General features: G+C 37.8%; 1 protein-coding gene across 2 annotated transcripts in view; it reads left to right on the top strand.

Annotated features, from left to right (window-relative positions):
- LOC109059512 (semaphorin-5B-like) overlaps nucleotides 1-19820 on the top strand; it is a 131149-nt gene that overhangs the window by 74409 nt on the left and 36920 nt on the right. For both annotated transcript variants that reach the window (XM_042731645.1, XM_042731643.1), the window contains exons 6-9: nucleotides 4444-4506; nucleotides 6338-6436; nucleotides 6522-6735; nucleotides 11504-11789. In XM_042731645.1, coding sequence (XP_042587579.1) covers nucleotides 4444-4506; nucleotides 6338-6436; nucleotides 6522-6735; nucleotides 11504-11789 — 662 coding nt within the window. The remainder of the gene's footprint in view (nucleotides 1-4443; nucleotides 4507-6337; nucleotides 6437-6521; nucleotides 6736-11503; nucleotides 11790-19820) is intronic.

Here is a 19820-nt window from a genome sequence, read left to right as displayed (position 1 = left end):
TTTAAAATGTGTAAATGGAAAATTTTGAACAATCTGTATATCCTAAGAAATTATGTGCAAAAGTGTTTTGACAAAGAAACTCACTGGCTTTGGTTCTTTAAGTATTTTTAATTTAATTTAATTTAATTTTATTTTATTTTATTTTATTTTATTTTATTTTATTTTATTTTATTTTTTATTTTATTTTATTTTATTTTATTTTATTTTATTTTATTTTATTTTATTTTGCAGATGCTTTAGATGGTGCTTTAGCTTCCTATATGAGACTATTGTTAGAAAACAGAAAGCAAGGAGTACATATAAAACACTATCTGCAAGAAAATTCACATGCAAAGTTTACATGAAATTTCAAAGAGTGCTATCAGTGTCCAGAAGCTTGTACTTTAACCAGGAAAGTTTAGATTTAGCCAGACCTGTTTTTTCTTTGCTTTTATATGTGCTATAGTTTGTTTATAATCTTGTGCTGTGTATGTTTAAATTATTCATATTATATAATTCATTAACAAAAAAGGTTATATTATGCATGCAGTTTCATGACCATGTATGATTGAGATATATTTTAGGAATATTTTTATTAAAAAAAAAATTAATTTGTCAACATATTGTGGGAAGATTGATTTAAAATGGTGTCTTCCTAATGACGAGTAACAAGTGCTTGAAGGTGGCCTGAGGACAGGTGCAGTGTCCCATGATATGCTTTTTGGTTATAACACTTGTAATGTGCCAGCTAGACAATAGCCCTATCAACGGAAGCACACAGCTTGCAAACTGGGTAATTCTCCATCATCCTGCCCTATCTTGTGCTCGTATTAGCATTTTCTCAATACTTGATGTGAATGGAATGCATTTTCTATCCCGGAGTTGTTTCTGTGCCTCACTAATTTATGTATAAATAAATCCCAACTATTTTATCCCTCCATGAAAAATTCATGATACTATTTCATGAGGATGCCAGGGGCAGGGAGCTTGGTGCCACCACCGTTATTAGAACAGATGAAGTTTGAGTAATTATGCCACAAATAGTGGTGCCGAGTGTGATTTCTGAGCTAGTGCACATACACGGTGCGGTGGCCTCATTAGACCAGCGAGATCCAATTGCAGAGCCACATTAGACTGCACCGTCTCAGCACACATGCCTCACTGTGATTTCCCTTTGACAGCTTTGTAGGCGAAACGGACGCTCATCTGTGATTTCAACGTCTTTTATACCCTTTAGGGAGTTTACAGCTATTCCCATTGAAAAAAAACAAACATTTTGGATCATTTGTTGTAGGGATGTGAAACTGTTGTTTATCTTTCTTAGCATTTGTCTCTATTTACATCAAATGCTATTTTTCAGTTTTAGGTTTAAAAGTGAACCATTGTAGCTATATTTTATTACATTGTTTTATTATTTGTTTTTGAAATTCGAATAATAATAATAATAATAATAATAATAATAATAATAAGAATAGCACTAATAGTAATTAATAATAATAATAATAAACATTATTTTATTATTTATTTATATTTTATTATTTATTTATATATTTTATTGATAATGCTAAATGGAGTGTAGTATAAGAAAAATATTGAAAATGTAGTGATAACTTATTATTATTATTATTATACCTTATTTATTCAATTTTATGTTACTGATAATGCTTCATTAAATTCAGTATAAGATTTAAAAAAAAGATTAAAATGTATTATTAGTAGTAATAGTAGTAGTAGTATTAATATTACTAGTAGTAATAAAAAACAAACAAAAAAAAAACATTTTAATAATAACCTATTTTATTTTATTTCATCAGAAAGCTTAATGAAATCCAGTGTAAGACCAGATTTTTTGCTGGCGTTTATGACAGGGTACTTGAACCATACTGATGGGGTTATGGGGGTATAAGAAAATAAAAAAGGTTGAAAAACTCAGGCTTAATGAACAAACAGTTACGTCATTAACTCTGCATGCTTTTAATCTATATATTACCTCATCCTCTTTGGCATAACGCTTGTCAAAAGTAATTTATCATTCAAAGGTTCAAACCTCCCACCAGTGAAAAGCTCTCCCATCTCCATCCACCCCAGCCTGGTAGATTCTGCCCCCCCATTGGTGGCAGGGTTTCCAACTTCACATTCAAGCCTTCGCCAAACATGGCATACAGTGTGCTTTTCACAGCCTGCCTCTTCAGAATGCTTTTTGGGAATAGCATTGGAGGGCTGGCATTGTTCCAGTGTGGTGTGAAGAGAGGGACTGCCGTGGCTAAGGTCAGGGTTAAGCTGACGGATTCTTCCAGAAAACAGGGGCTCACAGACAAGATGTTAATGACCTGAACGATGACTCACCGCTTAGGCATCCATCACAAACATGTCTCAGTCCTGAAACACACATGAATGCAAACACAAACAAAAGAGCACCAGATCTGTGTGGCATTGTTGCTCCTGACAACTTTGGTGCTGTTAACAGCTTTGACTGGCAAGAAGGAGGTAGCTAAATCTATACATGCAACCATTAAAAATCTAGGCAGTTTCTCAGTATTAATTGGTCCGTTCACCCACAAATGGAAGTTTTACCTTTATTCACTGATCCTTATGTAGTTTCAAGCCCTTATGTCTTTCTTCAGGTTTGAAATTTTTTTATGCGAGAACACTTTTCCTCCAAGTGATTGCTGGTGAGCTCCTAATATGATGAAAAAAATGTTGGCCTCTGCAATAGTTCTTAAATCTTATTCACATGTTGCGTCAAAACATTTCAATGTCAAGGATGACAAAATGCTCTTGTGTTTATCCTATTTAGAAATACAAATGACATTTGAGAGCTGTGGTGTAGGACAAAGTCTTTTTGAATTTTCGTCTTGTTGATTGATGTATTTTTCTTTGTCCAGTTACATCAACTCACTGACCAATAAGAAATCATCTTAAAGGTGCATTGCGCCACCTATCGAAATGCCTTTATTTTAGTCTGACGAATTTTATTTCACTTTGGGTTTAATAGTTAATCGATTTTTCATTTCTCTCTTAATTCTGTCTTGACATCACCGTCATTCTTTGTCTCACTTATTTTAACTAACTAAAAGGGATAGTTCACCCAAAAATGAAAATTTGATGTTTATCTGCTTACCCCCAGGGCATCCAAGATGTAGGTGACTTTGTTTCTTCAGTAGAACACAAACGAAAATTTTTAACTCACACCGTTGCAGTCTGTCAGTGATATAATGGAAGTAAATGGGAATCACAGATTTGAGAGTCAAAAAAACATACACAAACAAAACCAAATTAAACCCTGCGGCTCGTGACTATACAATGATGTGTAAATACACTACTGAAGAAACAAAGTCGCCTACATTGGACGCCCTGGGGGTAAGCAGATAAAAATCAAATTTTAATTTTTGGATGAACTATCCCTTTAATCTTTCTTTGCGTGAACATTTGGGCGGTGTTATGCATATCTTCTCACACATCGTGACGTAGACATGTGGGGGCGTGTTTAAACGAGGTTTTTTTAGGAGGGCGTGGATGAGTCTTAACTTTTATAAAGAATATCTCTTTGGGTTTGAGACTTTAGTCTTTGCAACTTTACAGATCTTCTTTATGCACCAAGAGCTTGTAACACTCCAAAGAGAAAGGAAAACTTGAAATCACACACCAACTTCATGTCTGGAGCGTATTCATGAATTTATTTAATGAAGTTGTCTATTTCTCTTCCTTCTTGCTTTCCAATCTAATTTCTCCAGGTTTAAATGTTCACAATAATTATGATTCAGTCCCATCAGTTAGAGCTCACTTGAGCCACAGCATGACAGGTCATGTAAAAGGAAATTGCACTATTAATACACTAAATCAATTACTATTAGCTTTATCTGCTTTTCCACATTGAACGGTTTTCCTTTGAACCTTAGCGAGCCATACAAACAAATGGACTATATTTAGAGATTCAGTCAAGATCAGAAACCAATGAGACCTTAGGCTGAGAGATAAAGGTGGTAGCTTTGTGCTTATATGTGAATAATTTGTGAAAGGTACGTGTGATTGTGCACATGCTCACCTTAAGACAGCAGGATTGCTGTTTTTAACTGCTGCCTCTATTATTGTTGGCTGGACACACAGCTCTAAGGGGACATAATTGGGCAGAGGAAAATGGAGTGGCTTGCGCTGGTGAAAAAAAAAAGAGAGAAGAGGACGAGGTCTCTGTGCGTGAATGAGACTAGGGGATGGTATTTACATGCAAACTGCATCTGGTCTTCCAACTGTCTAGTTACCTCACCCTTTTAAGCCGCTGGCCCACTTATCATGCTGTTTACACAATAAACACCACAATAAGGTTAATGTCTTTTGATGCATCTGGCTAAATGCAATAGTATCATCAACAGTTGCGTAACCTGGCTCCTGCTTTATTGCAAACAGCTGCCGGGCAACTGCGAATCACGACAAGTCACTTTTTCTGGGTTTATTTTGGTTTCCTAGGCAACGGAATGGGGCCCAGACGAAGACACCAGGAGGTCCTGTCAAAGCAAAGGGAAGACGGAGGTAACTTTAAACCCCCAGGTTCTCTGTTGAATAGGCACATTTCTTTTAAAACGCTGACAGCCCATTGGCCAGAGGGGTCGGGTATTGTTGAGGTTTGTGGGAGGGCAATATGTTGAGCTTACTTATTCAGTATTTTAAAGCCCAGAGGTCAGTATTTTCTTTCTTGAGCGTATCATTCGCTGAATGTGAAAGGCAAAATGAAAAACCCACTAGCAGATTAAAGCATTGGCAGAAATGCTTAGCTCTTTTAAATGGATCTAAAGACAGGTTCTTTTAACTAACACTAAAACCTAGTTTGACTTTTTCCTATGTAACATATTATTGTCTTTATCATCATTATTCCCTTATTTCCCAGAATGATGCATATCTTCTGCTTCGACTGATCTGCTGCTCACTTTTTCAGTAAATAATGAACTTTAAACCAACATGGTGGCAGTCTTGAATAGACAGTATATCACAGTCTGTTCCCTTGGCTGTTAATTTAAGGCATGTGACTTTATGCCTCAGTGGTGTTTGGGTGCTTATCACATCCCTTCCTGTTTGAAATGCTGTCACTTCTACAGTCAGCTGCACAAAAAGGCTGATGCTGTGACTCGCTGATCCAGTGTTAAACAAGATTATTTTTGGTTTGTAGTAGTACAAATGAAAGCTGAGGTAATCTCACTCTTTGGTGAAGCGTAGGTGCTCTCGCAGGAAATTGTGTATGTGTTTGGAATTAATGTTAATAATTTCTAAAAGAATGTTAATCATTAACATCATTAACACCCCAAAAAAAATCCCAAAAGGATTTGACACGAATACTACAACAATTCCCTTTCTTTTTTAATACTGTTCATACTGCACTGTAGCATTTGTTGTCAGTAATATATTTTGAAAGAAAGTAATAATTTTATGAAGGATACATTAAATTGATAAAACGTGACAGTAAAGACACTTACAAAAACTGTCTATTTTAAATAAATGCTGTTATTTTGAACTTTCTCTTCATCAAAGAATATTGAAAATGGTTTCATTGTCTCTACAAAAATAGTAACCAGCACAGGTGTTTTTAACATTGATAGTATGAAATGTTTCTTGAGCACCAAATAAGCATATTAGAATGGTTTCTGGAGGCTGAAAAATCAGCTTTGTAAATGTATATTTATAAATAAAATACAAAACTGCTATTTAAATCTGCAATATTATTTTTGTATTACTGTATTTTCTTGATATTTCATAATCCTTCTGTAATTTTTGGTTAAAAAAATGCAGCCTGGGTGAGCATAAGAGACTGCTTTTTTTCAACTCTAAGCTTTTGAATGTGTGTGTGTGTGTATATATATATATATATATATATATATATATATATATATATATATATATATATATATATATATATATATATATATATATATTATTATTATTATTATTATTATTATTATTATTATTATTATTAAAGTATCCTATTAAAGTTAAAAAAAAAAAAGCAATTCCTTATTAGTTCCAAGATTTCCTTTTCTGTAGTATGGATAACTGGATCATTTGCCAGATTTGATTTACTGAATCCCACAATACAATGTGCTTAAGTTGAAGTTTCTATTTCCATTATGATGCATGGACCAATGTCTGCTGAAACTTTCTTTTTCTTGAAATCTTTCTCACTTTATTATTTGATGGGGCTGTAAAAAGTTCATTTCACAGAAGACATTTGCAAAATTAAACATGACTTAAACATGGAATGCAGTGAATTTGCTATTTTTAATTACATATTTTAAATTATATGCAGTACCATAGTATTTTGAACATACATGCCACTGCTATTGTCATACTGCTAAGTGCATCTGTCCCGCAGGTGGAGTGTCAAAACTACATCCGGGTGTTGCTTGTCAACAAGACAGAGGTGATCACCTGTGGTACCAATGCCTTCCAGCCCCTTTGCATCACCAGAGAGGTAAGCATCTATCAGTTAAATGAGCTGCCTAACCTGAAGCTTTTATCAAAGTGTGTGTGTAATGCATACCGTATCCTCCTCTCAGGCAGGGAACATGAGCAGAGTGTTGGAGAGGGTGAACGGAGTGGCCCGCTGCCCATATGACCCACGTCATAATTCGACGGCTGTGGTGACCGAAAGCGGAGAGCTGTACGCCGCCACGGTCATCGATTTCTCCGGCCGGGACCCTGTCATCTACCGCAGCCTAGGAGGAATGCCGCCTCTGCGGACCGCCCAGTACAACTCCAAATGGCTTAATGGTACATTAATTTCATCATCTCATGTCTGATAGTCTCATATTCCAGGGATTGTCTGAAAACTTTAGACATTTCTCCTGATGCCCTTCCTTTTTATCTGTCCTGCTAATATTCAGCCAAATTGCTATATGTTGTTCTTCAAAAGAAAATTGTTGATAAGACTTTATTTAATTTTGTGTATGTTAATAGCACTCCCCATAGGAAACAAAAGTTGTTTCCCCTAGACAACATGATTAAATGGAAATCAAACTGTTGTTTTGCTTAAGTCTCCTGCTTCTCAACTGTTTTTCTTAATGAAAACCCCACAATAATCTTCTTGTATAGATCTAAAAAAAAATTCACAAAGACTCTTATCTCAAATGTGTCTCATCAAACATTTCTCATTAGATGATCTCAGCTCTGCTATTTGTGTGTATTTTTTATCTACATAGTCTCTGTATACTCTTACTGTATCGTCTCATTTGGTCTTTTACACAAAAATTAGGAGAAATATCTGACCAGTGTTATTATCAACTAAAACTAAATCCATAAAAAAAATTGTTACATGAAATTAAATTTACGTTAACTGAAATAAAAATAAGAAACTTATTTTAAGTGTAACAACTTGCCAAGGCATCATTTTTCATTTTCTTTTAGTTTAACATGAAATAAGTACTAAAGAGAATTAAGAACTGTATAGACCTTTTAAAAAAAGAACTAATAAAATGACAAATACACCGCTAAATTGCTAACACGTTAACTAAAATTAAGATGAAAACTGAAATTATAAAAATGAAAACTAAATTTTAAAATATAAATATTGAAGATATTAATCAGTGATACAAAATAATTTATGCTGTAGGTGCTGCAGTGTTCTTTTAGTATCATTGTCTACTAATATAGCATACATATACTAATAAAGTTTTGGTAATATTTTGAGATAGATTTTTATTTTATCAATATATATTTTTTCACTTTAATTGTAAAGTCTTAGAAGTCTTAGTAATTTTGTTGTGTGTTTTTGTTCAAATATGTCTATAAAGTATTTATTTATTTTACGGTAACGTTGAACTAATTTTTTTCAATTACCGTTTTTTATTTAATGTATCTAAATGTTTTTTTTTTTTTATAGTTTTAGTTAATGAAAATAACCCTGTTCCATGATTGACCCACTGGAAGTGCATACAGTATGACAAGTTCCTATATGATACCTAGCAAAAAGTAAGAAAAGAAAAGCTGCACTCTCACAATTGTATCTTTTGAGTCAAAGGCAGTTTTTTAGAGCAGCCCTGGCCTGTCAAGGGAGGATCCAGTCAAAGATAGAAACAAACGAAACTCAGCACACTTCCTGCACAAAGTCAAAAGGTGTCAATAATCTCCCAGCTGCTGACACTGTGCCTATTCCCTTAGAAAATTCACCCAACGCCAGTCAAAATGGAATAAGCAGGAAGTTCTGATGCCACTGCTGTAAGTCATGCAGTGAGGCTCCACTGATGAGATGTCAGAGGGTAGTTGAGGTGAAAGGAGAAGGACATAGACAAGGGTTGGAGAGTTAGGATTGAACGTTCAGGCATCCAGCAGTGTAATTATTCCTCATGACCGAGAGAGGGTGAAATTGCAGCTGCAGCGCTTAACATCACTCAGTCGGCCTGTAGTTCCACTGTAGGTTCACACTTGAGGAGAGAGAAAGACAAAAAGAGGGAAGCAAGATTATTGAAGCTTATGCATTTACCTCCGGTAACACTTATATTGACCTATTTGTATAAAAATCAGCACAAGAAAGCTTAAAGTTAGTCTGAATTACTATTTTACTTCCATAATATGACATAACTCAAAGTGAAAGAGAATGTTCAACATGAAAAAAATACTTTTATCCACTGTGAATAAGTTGAATCATAAAAAAAGCACTATTTGTAGCTAAAGTAGCTTTTTGGCTAATGGGTAACATTATCTTGTGGTTTGCTAATAGTTGCACAACTGAATAACATTTCTCTTCAAATATGCCTTTTTACAGTTTAGCCAAAGTAAAACATGAAAGTAAAACATGAATTGTGAGTTAGCAAAAAAAAAAAAAAGAAGAAAAAAAGAAAGAAAAAGCTCTATTTGTAGCTAAAGTAGCTATTTGGCTAATGGGTAGTAACATTATCTAATGGTTTGCTAATAGTTGCACAACTGAACACCATTTGTCTTGAAAAAAAGCTTTTTCCAGTTTAGCCAAAGTAAAACCAAAAGCCTTTTCAATCGTGTGTTAGCGGGATGTGGACTCGATAGAGATGAAGTGTGAATTAAAAACTTATTTCTGAACTTGGGGTCAGTAAAGAAGGCATGAACCTCAAGGGTCTACAATCGAATCCAACTGGCCTGTTATTATATTGGTTGTGCCAGGTGCTGACTGAATGTTTTTTTTTTTTAACACTGAACCCATGTGGGGTCATACCCGAACTGAGATGTGATATTGTTTTAGCACAGCTCTGATTCAATGAGAAATATCATCATCGCCTGCAGCGTGGCTATTAGCACATGCCTCTCTCCTCTGGTGCTTATTGGGACTCGTAATTCACTTCTCAGCTTAGTGTTTTCCCCTGACTGCGGCTCGCAGATAAACACACACACATACAGGGACCCCTGATGGAGTGGCGGTGTGGAAATGAGGCAGTATTTACGTTCAGCATGGAAGAAGGAAAATACAGTTTGTCATGTTCAGTCCCTCACAAATCAGCACACTCACACCCTGCCTGTTTTTGGCTTAGCAAAAAACCTGATGAATTCCTGCAGTCACTGGGAAGTATTTGTTCTAATGTTGAATGGATCTGTATTGGTATTCACTGTGCCTCTCTGACCACTTTCTTCACCTTGATCTGTATGAAAGTGTAGTTATGATGTCTCATTGAAACTGAAAGCAGAATAATTCTTTGTGCACAACAATTCTCTGTTAATGCATCTGGAGAGAGAATTGGATCTTTTTTAAGGTTCACTGCTTACAAAATGTACCATGGTACAGTGAGGTGTTGACATATAACTTCTGTACTGGATTCTATGATAAATATTCATGTACTAGTGTATTTTCCTGGTACCAGATACTTAAAATGCCAACCAAATAAGCATAAGACTACTCTAAATGGTCCAAAAAGATGTACCATTAGCATGATTTCATATCCAAAATATAATAATGCCATAATATTTTTTGGTACTTCTTGTTAGTGAAAATTAATCATCAGTCATCATTTATTCACGTTTAAAATACAGGGATGGAATTGTATGTTAATTAATACCATGGTATTATATAAAGTACTGTTCAAAAGTTTGGGGTCAGTAAAAATTTCATGTCATACTTTCTAAGGCTGCATTTATTTTATTGATCATACAGTAAAACAGTAATAGTCATTCCAATATACTGATTTGGTACTTAAGAAACATTTCTTCTTATTATCAATGTTGAAAACAGTTGTGCTGCTATTCATTCTTTGATGAATAGAAAATTCAAAGAAACGGCATTTATTTGCAATAATTGAAAAAGTCTTTGATATCACTTTAATATGAATCCCTTTAAAATAAAATAAAATGAAATAAAATAAAATAATAAAAATGATTTAAACTATTGTTGACTCCAACCTTACACAGTAGTGTAAATTGGTACACTTTCGTATACCACTGTACTTACATGGTGCCTCAGTGTACTTTAAATATGTGTCCAAAAACCATGATACCGCCTTAGCCTTAGTACATCTAAACCCTGTCTTTACCTTGATACGGTAAAAAAACAAAAAAAACAAACAAAAAAAAAAAACATGGTAATGCCATGGTACTTTTATTGATAACCCAAATTAATTTCTTTCATTTACTCACCATGGTACAGAGATTTGATCAAGCATTAATACCATTGTATTTTATATATAGACCATGGTACAAATGAATATACCAGAGTATTTACATTGCCCGCAAAAAAGCATGATATGAGCCTGAAATAAAGTATAATTTAGTGTTTTTGTCAGTGAAGAATAAATACTGTTCTGCCTGTTTCTCACTAAAAAGCTTTTCTCTGCAGATGAAAGCACTGAATATAGCACAAATTCATATGGGCTATGCTGATGTTGTCTTATTGTGATTTTTGGACCAACGCACACACAATGCACAAAGTTCCAGTCCAGTTTTGATTATGTAATCCTGTTGCAGTTAGTTTTTGCAGCTAGAGCAGTATCGTTTGCAGTATCGTATGCAAATACTTCTCTGGGCTGTTTCTGAGTCTGTGTCCTCTAAGATTTGGTATTTATTGTGTTTAAAATTGAATCAAAAGCAGTTATGGCTATTGATGCCTCTCCTGGGCTTCACAGCATAACAGTAATCTCATTCTCGTAAACTGCTGCGATGGTCCCAGCAGTGATTATAGTCATGCCTATTTACAGGTGAATATCTGTGGCATGCATTACTGGATGGGCTGGGGAATAAACAGGCCTTGGGGGTGAGACATTATTCAGAGTGTGCGATATTAACTCTGGCTAATGCAATCCAGACCAGTGCCACCTGGACCAACGGGACAGCTTTTTGTATTCTGAATAATTTTTGCATGTCAAATGCACACAGATTTCTGCTCCAGTCCTAGGGAAGGCATAAGTGGATATTAAAAAAGAGTGGAACAGGTATTAAGGCCAGTTTTCTATGTAAGTAAGTCTTTGTTTTGGCGTTTAAACCACTTTATGCTGCATTACTGAGAGTTCTGCTGTAGACGTAGCCATTTGAAATGCTTGTTCTGCCTGTAAGGTGCTTAGCCAAGCTTTTTTTCCTTCTCCTTTAGAGCCTCACTTCATCTCGGCTTACGACGTCGGTCTTTTCACCTTCTTCTTCTTGAGGGAAAATGCAGTGGAACACGACTGCGGTAAGACGGTGTACTCGCGGGTGGCGCGGGTGTGTAAGAACGACATAGGAGGCCGCTTCTTGCTGGAAGACACGTGGACCACCTTCACAAAGGCCCGACTCAACTGCTCGCGGTCGGGAGAGATCCCATTCTACTACAATGAACTACAGAGCACCTTCTACCTGCCCGAACAGGATCTCATCTATGGCATCTTCACCACCAACGTGTAAGACAAGTCATCAAACACAATGTCTGCAATATATATACACATGTTATATGCACGTTCTGGGACCTAAACAGCAGCTATGCCCTGGCACCTTCTGATTTGCAAATCAAGCACTGCTTATAATGGTGTAAAAATTGTAAACTTATATTTTGATGGAAATATTATGTTCATATATATACATGTGAATGTGTAGGAAAACCATGTTTTGCAAACCCAAATAGATGTGAAAATTTTTTGTCAAGATGAACAATTTGAATTGAGCCTTAAGTTAACAGGTTATGGGTCAGTTTTAATAAATAGGGAAAATTAGTGCAATCCTCCATCCTTCCCACTCACAGGAAGTTCCTGAGGTTCGCTTTTGGGGGCAAAGCATACCAATATCGGGTTCTTCCCTTCAGCCTTGCACTCTCACCTTGCACTTTCACGAAGTGTGTGGATGCAGCTCTGGCTCCACTACGACTCCAGGGCATCCGTATACTGAACTATATCGATTGGTTGATTTTAGCTCAATCAGAGCAGATGGTGGTTCAACATCGAGATGTCATTCTCACCTATATGAAAGAGCTGGGGTTAAGACTAAACGCCAAGAAAAGTGTGCTTTCTCCATTACAGAGGACCACTTATCTAGGCGTTGTGTGGGATTCGACCATGATGCAGGCACGAATTTCACCTGCTCAGATCGAGTCGATCCTCGCCGCAGTCGCGAGAGTGAGAGAAGGCCAGTCACTCACTGTCAAGCAGTTTCAAAGACTGCTGGGTCTGATGACAGCTGCGTCCAACGTGATACCTCTTGGCCTGTTGTACATGAGACCCCTACAGTGGTGGCTCAAGACCAAGGGGTTCTCCTTCTGCCTTGGTTCTTGTCTCAGGGCCCCCCCGCTGGGAGCTCCTTGTCACTGCGTAACGCTAGCGATGGACGTGTCCCTCACCGGCTGGGGTGCGGTCATGAGTGGCCACCCTGCCCACAGTCTGTGGAGTGGTCGCCATCTGACATGGCATATCAACTGCCTGGAGATGCTGGCTGTGCTTCGAGCACTACATTACTTTCTCCCAGACCTAAGAGATCACCATGTGTTGGTGCGCACCGACAACACAGTGGTGGTCTCTTACATCAACCACCAAGGAGGTCTGTGCTCACGCCGTTTGTACAAACTAGCGTACCAGATCCTTGTGTGGTCCCAGGACGAACTCCTTTCGCTGAGAGCAGTTCACATTCCTGGGCATCTCAATATGGGAGAAGACATCCTGTCGAGGCAGGGGCCGAGGCCCGGGGAATGGCGGCTTCACACCAAGGTGGTGAAGCAGATTTGGAGAGTTTTTGGCCAGGCTCAGGTGGACCTGTTTGCGACCCGGGAGACATCGCACTGTCCCCTCTGGTTCTATCTGACTCATCCAGCTCCACTGAGGCTGGATGCCATGGTACAGACATGGCCGAGGCTTCGTCTGTACGCTTTTCTGGAGAGAGTTCTGGAGAGATTGCGCCAGGACGGGGTCCGGCTGCTGCTAGTAGCCCCGTTCTGCCCGGGCCGAGTATGGTTCTCGGACCTGATTTCCCTCCTCGACGGCTCTCCATGGGAGTTTCCCATCAGGAGGGATCTCCTCTTACAGGCGGAGGGGACTATAGTCCACCTCCGCCCGGAGCCCATGTGGGACCTGGCTGTGGTGCTGGAAGCTCTCTGTAGGCCTTCCTTCGAGCCTATTGAGGAGATCTCCGATCGCCACCCCACTATAAAGACTGCTTTTCTGCTGGCGATATCTTCTCTTAAGAGAGTTGGGGACCTTCAGGCCCTAGCTGTGGCCCTGTCCTTTACATTATTATCCCGGTCTAGCCAAAGCGTTTCTTTACCCTCGAGTGGGGTATGTTCCTAAGGTCCCCCCTTCTACACCACGGCCTGTCATACTCCAAGCCTTCAGTCCTCCTCCCTTCAGGGAGCCAGACCAGAAGAAGCTTAATTGTATGAGTCCAGTGCGAGCATTGGACACATACATCCACAGAGCTGCCCTGTGGAGAAGGGCGGACCAGTTATTCCTTTGCTGTGGTCTTCCTAAGAGAGGTCTCCCTGCTACTAAACAGACCCTCATTCGGTGGATAATAGATGCCATTTCTATAGCTTATGAGTCCTCTGGCCTCCCCTCTCCCCTGGGGATCAAGGCTCACTCCACCAGATGTGTGGCGGCCTCCAAGGCCTTCTTAGCTGGTAACTCTATGCGAGACATCTGTGATGCTGCAGGTTTGTCCACGCCCTTAACCTTTGTCAGGTTCTATGGACTAGATATGAGAGCCACTCTAGGCTCTTCTGTTCTCTCGCCCTAGCTGTGCAGTTTCCCACACTAGGCAGAGATTTGTAAGTCTGGCAGCATGGGCATTCTCATTCCCAAAGCGTTTTACGACACAGCTCGAGTTTCTGAAGAGAAACGTCTTAGGTTACGTATGCAACCATGGTTCCTCGAGGGAACGAGAAGCTGCGTTGCAGGGCTACACTTCTGGCATCTCTGCCAGCGCTTGCTTCATTCCTAGAGGCTAATGCCAGTTTCACCGCACGTGCTTTTATGCTTCCTGGTCTCTGACGTCACCCGCCTATGACGTCTCGCCCATCCATTAGTCTGATTACACACATGATTTAGAGCCAGTCACGCTGAAGGCGTTACCAAATCGTTTTACAACGTAGCGTCTCGTTCCCTCGAGGAACCATGGTTACATACGTAAGCTGAGATGTTCATCACTGTGTTTTTAGTAAATCCTGACAGTACTATTTTAATGGCAAAAGATGGTTAGCGCTGGCAAGCTGTTAGTAAAACTGGCCCTAAGCCTGTTTCTGTCTTTTCAAGAAATGGAGAAGGCCTTAGAGAGTAGTACAGGAATATGCTGCATCACATCCACCTCTGTTAAAACTTAGAAAAAGAAAATAAATTAGCACTAGATTAACAAGTATATTTTTGCCCTTAATTATAAGTCACTTTGCTAACAAAGTATTTGCTAAGAATATGAATTTAATAACAAAGAATTAACAGCTAATAATGACGCCAGCAGCAGCTGTCACAGCATTTTCTTAATAGATCTTTTTAATGAAATCTTCATTCTTCCTGACCATCACCAAGTGCTTCTTGGTATATATACTACCTGCTGTTTACTGCATATTATTTCATGTAGCAGTTGATTCATCATGCAGTATGCAACAAAATCACTTCTACTCAACTTGGTAGTGCAACACCTCTTGAGATTCTGTCCTATAGGATGAATCACTTATGCATTACATTTGATTAAATAAATGGAAAGCAACGTTGTTGTTTTTTTTTAGATATTCCAGAAAATATGCAGTATGTCCACTAGTGGTGGCCCAACATTTTTTATCTATCACTTTTTATCACTACTTGACAGTATGCATACTACAAACAACATTTCAAATAGCAAGTAGTATGGCAGTATATAAATCTGAATACTCACCTTCTCTTGCTCTCTTTCCCCATATTTCCCCCATCTCTCTCTCGTTCTCACTCATTTTATCTCTGTTTCTTTTTTGCATCTTTTCCTGTCCCCTTTCACTCACTGCCCCAGTAGGAACGGAATATGGTAATGCAATCAGAACAACAGAGTCTCCATCTGTCTGTGGTATATTGAACACCTTAAGCAATACTCCCCGGGGTTTGGGGCTCCAAAACAGGGAGGGTGGGCATGGGAGGAGCAGAGTGAGAGAACGCAAGAGAGCAATCAAAAATGCCTGAAAGTGTTGGTAGTAGTTTGTCCCGAGGTATTGGCAGCATGAGTGCATACTTTCATTGAGCTTAAGGTGTTAAAGCAGTATATTTCATCATACTGAGCTTACAGACAGTATCAGCTATATTAGATGTATTGTAAAAAGCAACTTAAGTATTGGATGATTTTATTTTATTTTTATTTTATTTTTTAAGGATATTACATACAGACCTTTTCTTTTCCTTTCTGTGTTGGATACATGGATATATAATCTTTTCAGTGTTTGGCATGGGCTCCTTGGCTGTTTTATGATTATTATTATTATTATATATAAATGTAACTTGAACATTGGAATGTTTCATTAAATTGCTGTTTCTGTATTTTATAAAAGCAATAAGTCATGAGAGGTTGCACTTTGCAGAGATTTTACCTCATTTTTGTAAATTGGTTTTCTGCAATGGCTAAAATCACTTTTTCTTTCTTTTATTGCTTTTATAAAACTTACTACATGGCTCTCTTGATTCTGATTGGTCAGTCACTGCATTTGGTGGTCAAATCGTTTGCTAGTTTCATGTTTCACTTATCACTCTGGAGTCTTTTTTATCTTATTTAAAAGGATACTCCACCCCAAAATGAAAATCTTATCATTAATCACTTACATGTTGTTCCAAACCCGTAAAAGCTTTGTTTGTCTTCGGAACACAATTTAAAATATTTTGGATGAAAACCGGGAGGTTTGTTTTTGTATGATTGACTGGAGGGTTGTTTATGTTGTATAGGTTGAGAAGTGTATGAAAAGCATTGTCAGAATAGTCCATCTGCCATCAGTAGTTCAACCATAACGTTATGAAGCGACGAGAATACTTTTTGTATGCAAAGAAAACAAAAAATAACGACTTCAATCAACAATTTGTCTCCTCTGTGTCTCTCTGCAATCACCGTAGCGCCATTTTGGAGAATATCCGCTGGACGCAAACAGCGTACGCTATTCTGTATCAGCTGTGACACAAGGATACGTTTTCTACATGTATTTACGATTTGATTTGAGCGAAAACAGCGCATCCATGCAGTGCGGCTGACACAGAACAGCGTACGCAGTTTTCATACATTTTGGTATGATGAAGAAGGAAATGTTTTAACACATTTCAACTTATTTTGATGTGGTTTCTTTTTTATTTTCTACCTTTTTAATTAACCTTTTGAAGGAATGGCAATCTTGTCAATCACCTGCAAGTTAACTGGGTGGAACAGACCTTTTGGCAGGTAATATGATGACAGACAACCCCTCTGGAAAACAGACCTGTGGGTGTGAATGAATACATCTATCATGAATGCACACACTTTCATGCCTGAATTACAACAAATACAGAATAACAGCCAAGTTCATCTCTTCGCTCGCTGTGATACAGCATGACAAAATCCACCTTGAAATGAGTTTTTTGTACCCCATAGCAGGAATCTTTCATGTTGATGTATGGAAGTGATGGTATTAATGGTTTCTGCTTTCTGTTGTTTTTCATCAGTCTGTTATACTACAGCATTGTAAAATCGGTACACCAAACAGCATACTTTAATATAAATTTTGTATAATATACATACACTTAAATATTTAACATAATATAAATATTTAATAATAATATTTAATATAAATATTTATTGCATTTAAATGTAAAAGTGCTATAGAATATGCTGAAGAAGTTTCCAGAAGTTTTTTAACACTTACTAAATTTGCAATATTGGCAAAAAAGTTGCTTTGTATTGTTCAAAAATAATAAATTACGTACACGCAGACTATGATATGATTTTGATAATTAGTACTCTTTTTAAACAAATGCTTGAGTGCATGTTTTTTCACAAGGGCAGATATTGTTATGCTGTAAAAATATTTATTAATAATCTTGCCTCAGTCCTAGCTGTGGAAGGTTGCTGAGTTGGCTCTTTGTCTTTTTTGCTGCGATGCAGGTATTCACTGAAGTTGAAACACTGAAGTAATGTATTTTCTTTTTTTCTCCCCTTTTTCCCCTTGAGTGCTGTCCTACTTTATGTCTAAATCAACTTTATAGACCTCTCAGATGACCTTAAAAGACCCTGTGCTTTTTGACATTGTGTATTCTGTCATAACTCAACATGACTTCATCTAAATAAGCATGTGATCTACTGTACGTGTCGCTTGGAAAGCTCCGAAGTCATCTGCTCTCACAGTGAGAAGACTTCATTCCCATATGTTGCGTGTTATACTGAGCGTGTCATGGGATTTGCTAAAGTAGGTGACTTTCCAAAGGGTTATAGGACCAAACTCTGTACTTTACTTTAACACACCTCAACAGCCTTTAAAACTGCATCATCATCTGTCTGAAAGTCACATCTGCACAAGCATAAATGCATTAAATGCCACCGTGACTGAGCTGAGGTATGCATCATTTGACCAGATAATGCATTTACACATTTTTATGTATGTATATTATAAACCTTGCTCAAACATGCATACACTGCATTTGCTGTAATAAATCACAAAACTCTAACTCTTCCATACAGAATTTAGTTTTATTTTATTTTATTATTTATTTTAACACTGATTTCACTAATTTCTGCAGTTTTCCAACTGTGATATTTACTTCATTATTGCCCTGATGATGGAAATGGGAATTTTCAATACTTTAGCGAATAAAATTACATTTTGTGAAGCTCAACAATCTTCTGCTGCACATCTACAGTAAATAGAACTATATTCTTTTGTTTTACTTATTGCTATAGATGATTAAGGAAAGTTGGCCTTTGCGTCCCTCCTTTTTATACTCCTACAAAAAGAAATGTATACCCCAGGGAGTCATGGCTGGACAATTTTATGGTCATAGTCACCTTGGTATGCTAAAAAAAAGTGAATATGAATGGGTATATGCTTCATAGATATTTTATTTATAAGAATTTCTAGGGGTGCTAATAATTGTGGCCAACGTGTATTGGAGAAAAATATTTTTCTCATAATGTGACTATGACTAATGTCCACCTTACCAAAGTCATAAGTGTTTCACAAAATTCAGAACTGAAGCTTCAATTATGGATTTTAGTATGAATTTGAACTGAATTGGTCACATCCCAAAAGAAGCTGAATTGTAATTTAAATTAAAATGACAGGTGTAGTTATCTCTATTCTAAAGGAAAAGAGTGATTATTAAAACTTTATTGTTATTCTTACAGTTATCGTCCTTGGTGTGGACTAGTCTTACTGTGACTGAATAAGAAAGAGTAAGCAGCTGGATCCTTGGACGATTGCACTATATGATGTGGAAGACAACTAGCCGGTTTGAGTCCTGAAATTTTAATGAAGTTATTCTGGTTGTAGAATGTACTGTAGAATGCAGAATATGCTGCCTATATAGGCAGTCAGCAGGGAAGCAGCTCACAAGTGCTTTCCTATCTCAATAGAGGTAAAATCTCAAAAAACAAACTCTTGTAATTTCTCATAAAGTTTCAGTCTTGCTTTTGAATGGTAGAGTGAAAGAAGAAATAGCTTGAGATAATTGGATGTCCTGTCAGAGCCTGCTCTGTCCTCGCATCCTTGGGCTGACCGGTTTATAGCCCATGTTTCATCTGCGCATCAGCTTTTTGAGCTGCACTGCCAAGAGCCTCTCATTTGACCATGCTAACTTTCTATGTCAAACCCCTCATATGTAGTCCCCAGGGTTGAGCTGCAGAACCAGGCTTGAATCTTCTTCAAGTCCATGCCTCACCAGGCCACATAACAAGAGCCCGAGCCAGACACCAGCGTCTGGCAGGCCGAGTCCCCCTCCTGGAGCTCTGCTCGTGGGCCCAGCTGTCTGTGGCTTCAGTGTTACCACCACAATTATTGCTGTTCATTTATGTGCGGTCTCAAAAGCACACAACAATGAATCTGAAAACAAGAATAACTTCCTATTTTCAGTGATCCTCTTAGTTGACCTCTACTGATCCCATGCTTTTTTTTTTTTGCATGAGTGTAACCTGTAACATCTATATATCTATATAATCTACTGTAACCTTTCATAGTGACCTGCTGTGACTATAATAGCTCTGGTCCCTAAGGGCTACTGGCATCCCTCTAAACTCTGGGCATACTGAAAGCTCAGGGGACATTTCTCAGGGTAACAAGACAAAACTGTTTTTTCTTTGTCACTTCAACAGCTTCTGAAACTGCACTGTCATCTGTACAAAATTCAGTGTGAGTCTGGTAACAAGAATAACCACCCAATCCATTCGCTGCAGAGCTCATCTCTGCTCCTGACAGCTCTGGGCCACCTGTCTCTCAAATCAATGGAGTTAATTAAGTCACGATGCATTTGAGAATGTTTCATGCCAGA

Source organism: Cyprinus carpio, chromosome B9 (genome assembly GCF_018340385.1).
Source record: "Cyprinus carpio isolate SPL01 chromosome B9, ASM1834038v1, whole genome shotgun sequence".
NCBI lineage: Eukaryota > Metazoa > Chordata > Actinopteri > Cypriniformes > Cyprinidae > Cyprinus > Cyprinus carpio.
This window is presented reverse-complemented; position numbering and strand designations above follow the sequence as displayed.